This window comes from Engraulis encrasicolus, chromosome 13, assembly GCF_034702125.1.
Source record: "Engraulis encrasicolus isolate BLACKSEA-1 chromosome 13, IST_EnEncr_1.0, whole genome shotgun sequence".
Classification (NCBI taxonomy): Eukaryota; Metazoa; Chordata; class Actinopteri; order Clupeiformes; family Engraulidae; genus Engraulis; species Engraulis encrasicolus.
Genome location: NC_085869.1, coordinates 41,285,077 through 41,295,795, shown reverse-complemented (window position 1 = coordinate 41,295,795; position 10,719 = coordinate 41,285,077). Strand labels below are relative to the sequence as shown.

Sequence of the window (10,719 nt, the reverse complement as noted above, 5' to 3'; positions counted from 1 at the left end):
AACCGTCAGCGCCAATAAGTATAAATTGGCCTTAAAGCGTGTGTTGGATTTGAGAAAGTGAAAGTGGGGATGCTACACCGTAACACGTAATACAAGACACAGTAGCACAGGTGGTTCTGACAGGCAGCAGCTGACACGTGAAGAGAAATGGAAGATGTCTGTGCTCGAGCAACAATACAAGTTTAAAAAAATAAATCAATACATATTTGTGACTGATTTGAGCCAGTGGAGAGGGACGACAAACTTTAGTTTCAGGCAATTAATGGAAAAACGCTGAAGCGGTGAATAGCTAATATGCCTAGCCAGCCAGGGTAGTTATTGGGTAGAGGGCAGAGACTAGCTTCACTTCAACACAGCATAGACCTCGTGACAGGACAGCTCAAGGCAAATTGAAGATTTCTATGTGCTGGCGCAACATTACAAGTCAAGTGCATGGACATTTATCAAATGGGTACACATATTCATGACTGATTTGATAAAGTCAGGGTGACAATTTGGTCTCTCAGGTAATGAGAGGGATGGGAAATTACGAAACGCCGAAACGGCGCATAGCTACACTCCATTGGCTGGCTAGCTAGCTGGGTGTGTTGAGGGGGATGCTACCTCAATATCTCCCGGACCCTGGGCCTCATTTATAACGGGTGCGTACGCACAAAAGACTGCGCACGCCAAGTTCACCGCAAGGTTTGGTATTTATAGAAAAAGAACTGGGCGGTAAACATGCGCAGCTCCACGCAAAGTTTGACCCATGCGTAGGCACTAAACAAAAGACCAAACGCGGAAAGCGCGACCTCGGGAGGTAGCTGGAAGAACGACCCGAAATTGGTTGAAGAAAAAAAATCAAAGGTCACGTGTCACGATAGCCACTTTAACATTAGTTAATCCAGTTCGCAACGAAAACGCGGTTGTTTGTTGTTTGGTAATGGTGGAAAATAATAAGTAGGCCTACCTGGCATATCCATAGCCACATGCATTAATAGACGCTTCAAATTGTAGCCTACGTTTAGGATAGGCCTACGTTACATTTGGAAATACCCTACATTATATTAACAATAACCACGGACCTTTCCAGTATCGGGCTATAGCCTAATCGTATCGGTAGGCTATAAAGTGTTCCGAGTCTGCAAGGAAGTACGTCAACATTTAAACCAGTTGCAGAATCATCTGCTCGAGTCCCAAGTGCATCTGTAATGGTTGATTTTCTCAGCCATACAGGCAAGCGCAAGTGCCATAGCCTACTAATGGACAGCTTCGTTTCTCTTGTTGCATGTCATTTCTTTTCCATGCGGTTATTCGTCATCAAAGCAGAGGTGTTTGACAGCTGGTCTTATACACTGATAATGTACGTTTATAATACACACATTTAATAAATACAGACTAGAGAATGCCCATATGTCATGCTGTCTGTGGATATGTCGATCGACAGTTGGGGCGTCGCTTTGAACTGAAAGCTGACAGCTGCGCGCAGTGACCAACGGTAATTGTTGAAAAAAGTTTAAACCCGGTGCATATGAGGTGCGATGACACAGCGAATAGATTTTCTACCGGTGAATTTCACATGGGGACATGCCATGTGAGATGTTTGCTTGACGCAGCTATTTTCCCCTTTGTTCACAACTCAATTAATACTAGCCTACATGTCCATGACTTGGCAGGTTCATGTCCATGCCATCCGTATTTTATTTATTTTTTACTTCTGGTATAGCGTGATTTTTGTCAACATAACCATCCACATGCTGCAATTCAAGGTTTTATTTTTGTAGCCTACGACTTCCCAAACTTAACCGCTCCACTTTGTCCAACGTTCTCTAGGCCTATTTAATAAAACTGTTTGCTCCACATGTGGTAAATAGGCTATCTCGTCTGCTTTCCGCACGCCGTCCACAGATATAAATATTAATTTTGGGCGTTTCACTGAATATTCATAGATAATTATGGGTGTGTCCACAGGTGCGCACATTTGCCGCAACTTCAGAGTCAATTGGGATTTATAAAGGGAAATCGACGTGGAACGTGCGTGCGCCATGCTTTATAAATCTGAATATTTTCTTGCGCACGCACATCCTGGGTTTCGTGCGTGCGCCATCTTTTGGCGCATTCCTTCCGCAAAGTTTTATAAATGAGGCCCCCTGTCCCTGGGTCACGTCTCGCATCTCCGTCTCCACCTCCACCTCCTCCTCTGGTTCCCCTGCTCGAACCATCTCCCCCGCCGCAGCCTCCTCCTCATTCTGCACCACCTGTACACTCGTTGATGCACTGGCGGCCCCACTGTCCCAACCTGAGATCGAGCTGTGTGGTTCACCACCTCCCACGGCCGCACTTGAGCTAGCTGAGCTCGAGCTGGTGGTGCTTTTAGCTTTGAACAAGTCTGTAATTTTAGCACATTTTGCTGCGTCTTCTTTTAGTTTTTGCTTTCGCTTCTCTGCGCGCTTGTCATAACCAGTCCTTTCTTTCTCCATATTGCGTAATGTATCCTCCGCTCCACCGCCAGAGCTTTTTTTATTAATAGCCACCATCCAAGTCAACGAAATTTGGGATGATGCTGCTGATACTGACAGTTGGGTCAAGCGAAGCGAGGTGCTGCAGGGAGGGGCGGGCCTTCGAGAAACAGGGCATTTCATTGGACTAGGCCAATGTGCCTCAGGAGAAGCATCCAATGGGCCCCGATGTGTCATTTTTTTACCGTCACAGACAATTAAAATAATAAATATATATTTATTATTATTTCCGAGGGCCCGAAAGACGCGAGGGCCCACCAGGATTTGCCCGGTAAGCCAGATGGCCAGTCCAGGCCTGGCTAGTGAAACTGAAAGTATTACACACAGCAAAGTTTTACCAGCATTTGGCTGGTAGGCTGGTGCCAGTGTCAAGCCCTGTTGTTAACCACTTCTCTGACACACACACACGCACACACGCACACACCTGGTCAGGCACCTAAAGGGGCCACTTGGTTATCATGCCCATCATTATGTACAGGCTTATTAACTTTATCAGAGGTCCTGCTGCCTGAACAACAGTCTCATCCCAAGTCGTCAATTTCGGACTACCGTTGACCAGGCGGCAATTTTCTGTTTTTACATTTTTTACATTTACAGTTTTCCTGCCTAGAAGCAGAGAAAGAGGGCCAGAGCATAGGAAGCAAGATATGGCTAAGACACACACACACACACACACACACACACACACTCACACACGCACGCACGCACGCACGCAGGCAGGCAGGCACACACACACACACACACACACACACACACACACACACACACACACACACACACACACACACACACAGACACACAATCACACATAGATTACACACAGATAACACACATAACAAACAGATAACACAGAGAAAGTACGATTAAGTGTGTATTCACAGAGATCCGTAGATAAGAGGCAAACACACACGCACACACAGATAGTGACACATACAGATACTGACACATGCATGAACACAGGGAAACATATGAGTGCGTCCCCCACACACACACTGCTGTATTTCGCACAACGCCCACCCCACACACACAACACTACAGCTGTGACCTCAGCTGCTTGCTGCCGCTGCACACACACGCACGCACGCAAGCAGGCAGGCAGGCAGGCAGGCACGCACGCACGCGCACACACACACACACACACACACACACTTACTGGTAGATAGTGAGATGCTGAAGGTTGTGTGAGTGTTTGTATATGAGTGTGTGTATCTCTGTGTTACTGTCTGGACATTGTAGGCCATTGGGATACTCACACAGACAGTCACATTGACAAGCAGTTCTCTGCTATGGAAGTCATTGGAGAGAGAGATAGAGAGAGAGAGAGAGAGAGAGAGAGAGAGAGAGAGAGCAATGTCTACAAATTAAGTTGAAAACAAAATTTAGCACATTTTTATGTCTCAGATATTTAATGTTGCTCTTTTGGTGACAGATGGGCAGATATTATTGGAATTTTAGTGGCTCCGTATACAACCTGAATATGAATTTCTGTCATTTATGAAAAGAGCAACAAATGTATTTATATCGGATAGTTTGTTACGCTCTAAAAGATACTGGGTCAAAAATAACCCAACCCCTGGGCCAGTATTGGAGGCACCCGACACCGGATTATCTTTAGCTCAATCCACTGGGCTGACTTAACATGGATAGACATCACACAAAATGGTATAAAGAAATCCAGGCAGAGACTATACTTTTTGCACCTGTTGAGAAAGTTCAAAGCTTCAACATCTATTCAGAAAGCATTCTACACCTCAGTGGAGAGCATCTTGACAGGGTCCATCATCACCTGGTACGATAACGCCACAGTGTGTGAACGCAATGCACTACAAAGAGTAGTGCGCTCTGCTGAGCGCTGTATTCGTGCACCTCTGCCAGCCGTGGAAGTCATCTATAAAAAAGAAAGTGAAATCTAGGGCCCAATTAGTGGGGTGCCTAGGCCCTCAGTCATTTACCATAGATGCAAAAGTTTGACTTTCTTTTTGATATTGAATGTAAGGATCTGTAGAACAATTGTATCCCAGGGCAAAAGAGATCAAATGGCAAGATTTTTTCCCCAGCCCAATTTTGGTCTGAGGTTCAAAAGATAATGTTGCAAGAAAATAGTTTTAGCCCAGTCTCTATACTAAAATGGCCAAAATCAGAATTGTAATTTTCTTCTTCCAAATTGGCTTACATTTGCATTGTTATAGTATTTTATTGCTATTTCCGACCAGACTTTTGAAGTTTTGAAAACCATGGTATGGCAGAAAGCCTTTTAAAAAGTATCCACCGTATCTGAACACTTTCACCTATAAACTTGGTTGAAACTTTGTTAAAGGTCTGGAATCTGACTCTGACTGGTGCAAGTTTCAATTGCAATATGAATGCTGATTTCTCTATTGCTCACATATCATTTTTTGTCATGCAGTTGTATATTAATTTCACATGGCTGGAAAAATACTGAGGACATGACCTCTGTGTCCTCAATGGAAGGCATGGCACTGCTTACTGGCAAGGATTTGTGCTCCGTCAATATTTATGTGTACGCTGTACGGAAACAATTCTAGATAACCAAGGTGACCTGTGGAGTGCAAATATTTTAAGTAGCAGGAAAAGGAACTTTAGGTCATGCCTGGCATGGATAAAGAGTATAAAAGAGTGGCAGAGTCAGGCATCTTCTCATCAGTACCTGCTGATTCGTTCTGTTGTGTGCTGCAGCATGAAGTGGTTGATTGTAGCAGCTGCCTGTCTGGCAGTGGTGAGCTGTGCCTCCCTCTCTCTGGACCAGGAGTTCAACGAATGGAAAGTCAAATTCGGTGAACATTTCCCTCTGCATTCCTATTCTCTTGATATACAGTTAGTTTACAGTACCTATATTGTAGTCAAAGCTGTGCTTTCTCCCTGCCTTCACTCAAACATTTGGTCCAACAGGAAAGTCCTATCCTTCCCTTGAGGAGGAGGCACATCGTAAAGGCCTTTGGCTCTCCAACCGCCAGGAGATCCAGGATCACAACCAGCTAGCTGATCAGGGTGTTCACTCCTTCCGCATGGGCATGAACCAGTTCTCCGACTTGGTAGGACGGTTGATCTATTACGCAAGAATCTCCATATTGTCATTGCAATGTTGCTATTTTGAGCTTTTTCAGAAAATGGTGAGTTGGATCGCAGGCGATCCCATTTCCATGCAAGAGCTACATCATATCCGATTACCTACTTGCTATGTAATAATAGCCAGGCCGTGCCCTCCTAGTGACGCAACACCTTCAGCGTTTCTGCTAGTCAGGTCAAGAGCAATGCAAGTACTTTCTGAGCACCCGAAAAATCGGGAACTCCTCCCACTTTGTCGAGAAGCAAACTAATGGAGGCGGGTCAACCCTGCCTTTTGGGAAATGTTAATTGTTATGCTCTTGGTCAGACCAAGTCTTGAAGAGATTTGAAAGTCGATGATAATCAGGCTAATGTAATAATAAAACAGGTTCCTCTGTTGGTGGTGGTGGTGGTGACAGTATTTTCATTTTGCTTACTGGTGAACAACTTCTGCTCCTTCAAGGATCATGAGGAATTCCGTCAGACTGTTCTCATAAAGATGGACCTACCTGAAGACACAGCCCATGGGGCCTCCGAGCCTTTCAGGGCCCCTGATAATGTAGGTCTTGCTGCCTCCATGGATTGGAGGACTTCTGGCTGTGTTAGTCCCGTCAAGAACCAGGCCCATTGTGGATCCTGCTGGTCCTTCAGTGCAGTAAGTACTGTCATTGAGTCATTGAATAAGGCAATGTTTTCACTTTTGCGTGTTTGCGTCTGTGCTTGTATGTATGTGTCTAAAAGTAAATAATCATGTGATTCAGACAGGCGCTCTGGAGTCCCAGACCTGCCTCAGGCATGGCAACCTACCCTCTCTGAGCGAACAGCAGCTGGTTGACTGCTCTTCAGCTTATGGAAATCATGGATGCCATGGCGGTACGCCTGATAGAGCTTTCAAGTACATCCAGGCCAACGGTGGCATTGATTCAGAGTCCTACTACCCCTATCAGGCCCGGGTAAGGATGCTGCTCCAAGCAGGCTCTTTAGTGGACCAGTAGACATTGTTAAGTACAGTAGCTGAGTGATATTAGTGGGCTGAGATGAGTGGAAGAATCTGATCAGTGAAGGCAATCATTTTGTTTCTAGCTTTTCTTGCACTTGTGCTGTACCCATACATTGCTGGGCTGGTGGCCCAGACCCATAGCCCCCACTGTTGTTTTCTCACTGCAGCATTGTAAATAACCAATTGCTCTCCTGTTGAAGTCCTCCAACAAGGCATCAAACTCCATATTCCTTCGGAGACTATAAAGGAACATTGCCTAAAAAGCATTAATCATATAGACCTACTGGATAGGAGTTGTCAGTTCAGTGAAATGCAATATGATATCTAACCTAATTTCTCAGGTTGGCACTTGTCACTACAATAGTGCATATAGTGCTGCCACCTGCACTGGATACCATGATGTGACACCCAGAGGCAGTGAGGCAGCCCTCCAGTATCAGGTTGCCAATGTGGGACCCCTGTCTATTGCTATTGATGCTTCCGGCTTCCAGCACTACCATTCTGGTATGTTGCATTGTTATTTCAATTATGTTAGTCTGGCTCCTACATGGTCGCTGATTAATTGATGTACTGATTTTATTTTTACAGGTGTCTTCAACTATCCTTCCTGCAGCCTAAGGCCTAATCATGCTGTGCTGTTGGTGGGCTATGGTACATACAATGGTCAGGACTACTGGCTGGTGAAGAACAGGTACACTTCATTTACATTATCCACACTTACCAGTAGTGTAAAAGGGTTACTAGCCTCACAAGCCATGATGACATGGAGGCGCACCGTTGCAAAAACTGAAAGTTGTGGGTAGAATAAATGGATGGTGTTCAAACGTATTAAAAGTGTGTGTGTGTGTGTGTGTGTGTGTGTGTGTGTGTGTGTGTGTGTGTGTGTGTGTGTGTGTGTGTGTGTGTGTGTGTGCGTGTGTCATTCTGTCATTCTATCTGTCTGTCATTCTCTGTGTCTAGCTGGGGCTCCCGGTGGGGAGAGCAAGGCTACATCATGATGGCCAGAAATGCCAACAACCAGTGTGCCATTGCATCACATGCCTCTTACCCTACAGTCTAAGGATATACAGGGTATGCCGTGAGTGTCAACTACAACTACAACTACAACAGTTTTCTGCATAACAGTCATAAGCACAACCAACCATATGTTCTTCCTTTTGCAGTCATTCACATGGATGTGCCAGAGTCCAGTCTTTACCAGCTGGGACCATTTGGAGTCTGAACACTACCTTCAGTACACTAAATGAAATAAAAATGCTTGCAACCACAATTTGTTTTGTGTTGTGTTTGGCACAGTTGAAAAGAGGTTCTACAGGGTGTGCAGAATTAGTTTGAGATTGATTGTTTTATTGAACAATTATATTCTCAATCAACCCCCAAAGGTTCATAAATATCAGAGCTGAATATTTTTGAAGTGGGGCATGTTTTTAGTTTTGGCTTAGGAGGATATCTGTGCGTGCAGGTAACTATTACTGTGCAGAAATTGTAGGCAACTCAAAAGTAAATATATTACATGCAAGCTATGTACATGATTTGAAAATGTGTTAGCTTAAATGTACCAGGTCACATGAGTACACTGTAAATCACAATGTATTCCATATTGAACCATTTTGAGATCATATTGTTCTATTTATGCCATACTTTCAACATCAATAAACATTTGCACATCCAACATCAAACAATAGCTGTCTTCCTGCGTTGCCTTCATCTCTCCTTCTGTTGTCTGGCACACTGCATGCTGTGAGCTGCGAGCTGTGACCTATGTGCGAATCTGGTGTTAAAGGCAACTGGTCTGGTAACCTGGCATGCAGGGCATTTTCCCGTCACATTTTTCGGACCCAGTCTAGCCCTCCTGGTGTTGGGTCGGCCAAATGCTTAAAGACGAAATGAAGCAGTCACCTAATATGGGTGTCTATAACACCAGTTAGATAAGCCAGCAAATATATGTTTTTTGAATCCTGAAATTTAAGCCTTTAATAAAAAAATAAAGCACAAACATTCTGTTAACATTTCCAGCCAACAGTGGGTATCACGCGAATGGTAGTACAGTAGTAGGCTACTATTCTAATGCTGATATGCTGATATGCTGATATGCTGATAGCAGTGAATTAAACATTTGGGCCTTGCGTGGCTGATTATGCGCTTATTTGCTCAACCCAACGAAGCAAGAGTACGTGTTATGAGGCATAAAGGCAGACAAGACATCCCATCACATGATATGTGCAATGTTTTTTATGTGTATTTATGTTTTTTAGAGTATGAGTGTTTTAATGGAGTGAATGTACATTTATGTTTTTATTTTTATGGTGAGACGAAAGACAAATTTCATGCTTGCATGACAAATAAAGTATATTCTATTCTATGAACAAAATTCAGGAGACACCGCACACTGCTTACTTTTCTTTACTTTATTTCTCGAGATAGAGAGAACCTGATGACGCATTGGGCAAAACGCGTTGTTCGCTCCAAGAAATAAAGTAAAGAAAAGTAAGCAGTGCGCGGTAGAGGTGCTTAACTCGAATCTTTGATGCGTCCGGGTTGATTGGATCATTCCAAGGAGGGTATCCGGATTAGACGGATCACTCGGATCACACGGATCACTTATTTAAAATAGGTCTAAATAAAAATAAATAATAATAATGTTTTTTTTTAAAACGTTTCTGCCGTTAAATAGCTATGCCTTTGTTGTTCCATTTATCAATTCATGTTGATAAATCAAAGAGTAAGACAGTTTGATCAACAAAACTCACTTTATGAATGTCACAGTTCCTAAACTCATGCTGCAATCCGACCCACCTCTCCTCACTAAACATGCAACCACAACTCGAACAGCCTTTGGCAGCAGTGAAACGGCATGTTCCTGATTTTGCAATAAATAATGTGTGTGTTTGTATTTAAGAAGACTAAAAGTCAAATATTTGGGAGCAGAAGTCTAGTTGAGCAGGGATAGTCAGGAGGCGAGCAGCAGATGACCACTCGCTTCCGCTGCCGAGTTGCCTTGCGACTCGCACACTCATGGCAAAAACGAAACTTAAGCGTTGATCCGATCCGTAGGGGATTCGCTGCTACCAACAACTCAGTCAGGATTCGTCTCACCGAGTCGCCGAGGGCGCCGCTGCTGAGTGACTCGGACGAGGGGAGTGACAGCAGTGGCTTTAAAGACTGTAGCCTACGCTGTAACGCAGTGAGTGATAGAGTGACGTCTGTAGACTATAATTTCCCTTAGAGTAGCCTACAGAGTGAGATGTTAAAGCGTTGGCAGAGCACTGTTAACATTTATAAATGTAGAGCTCAACAGAGTCAGAAGCACACACATAGGGAGCGGGGATCCGCGACTCAATTGGCCACACCAGGCTGGACGGATCAAACAGGCTCGATGAATGACGAGGCGGGAGTTGGTTCAGTTTTACTCAGTGAATGTTCGTGACTGAACAGCATACTAGGGAGATTAGAGAATGGCTGTTGTAGTCAACTAAAGAGGATATATTCCGGTTTCACAATTTCTCGCGCTGTAACTGCCATTTTGTTGACATATTAATGAAATGCCGTCTGACCCGCCTTTGGCGGATCAATGCACGACAGCCATCCGGTCTGTTCGGATGAGGTCTTTACCCGGCTCTCCAACCGGATCCTCCGGGTTTTATATCATCTCTAGTGTGCGGTGTCTCTTGACTATTGTTCATTGATTCACCTCCTCCTGCCTCACACCTGCACCTGCATTGCTGAGGGGTTGTGCACAAGGACTCTCTTGTACTATATTCTATTCTATTCTATGAACCACAGGTAGGCCTAAACAAGCAGCTTGTTTACTAAGGTGACAAGTCGCTAACCTTGGCATGACCCAACATGATCACTATTCATAATCGTGCAATGTTGCAGTTCCCTACCTTCATCTTCCGATGATTTCGCCAACATTTTCCAAGCACCTGAATTAATTTAACTTCATATCTCCGTGCCCACGTTTATCGAAATCCAGTCAACAATAATCCAAGGCAACGCTATTCCATCCAGTTTGAGGATGCATTCTTGATCGGCTTCAATAACAAAATAGTGTACTACAATAGATGCAGCTACTTTAATAAGCATGCCATAACTTAATGTAGGCCATGATAGTTTAATTCATGTACTCACTTCCCGTGGCATCAACTTCAAATC

General features: G+C 44.2%; 1 protein-coding gene across 2 annotated transcripts; it reads left to right on the top strand.

Moving 5' to 3' along the window:
- Nucleotides 1-5,168: 5,168 nt before the first annotated feature.
- Nucleotides 5,169-7,834, top strand: LOC134461785 (procathepsin L-like). Of its 2 annotated transcripts, none has more exons than XM_063214637.1 (8): nt 5,169-5,293; nt 5,409-5,551; nt 6,028-6,219; nt 6,326-6,517; nt 6,906-7,068; nt 7,153-7,255; nt 7,525-7,635; nt 7,728-7,834. In XM_063214637.1, the coding sequence occupies exons 1-7, from the start codon at nt 5,197-5,199 to the stop codon at nt 7,622-7,624; spliced, it is 990 nt and encodes a 329-aa protein (XP_063070707.1). In that variant the 5' UTR covers nt 5,169-5,196; the 3' UTR covers nt 7,625-7,635; nt 7,728-7,834. The 2 variants fall into 2 exon arrangements, with proteins under 2 accessions (XP_063070707.1, XP_063070708.1); XM_063214638.1 differs by having other exon boundaries at nt 7,525-7,642.
- The last annotated feature ends 2,885 nt before the right edge of the window (nt 7,835-10,719 follow it).

Bases quoted from the DNA above. Each gene is read 5' to 3' on its own strand.
- LOC134461785 (XM_063214637.1), top strand. From the start codon at position 5,197: ATGAAGTGGTTGATTGTAGCAGCTGCCTGTCTGGCAGTGGTGAGCTGT. The intron at 6,518-6,905 runs GTAAGGATGCTG...CTAATTTCTCAG, and splicing joins ACTACCCCTATCAGGCCCGG to GTTGGCACTTGTCACTACAA. The intron at 7,069-7,152 runs GTATGTTGCATT...TTATTTTTACAG, and splicing joins CTTCCAGCACTACCATTCTG to GTGTCTTCAACTATCCTTCC.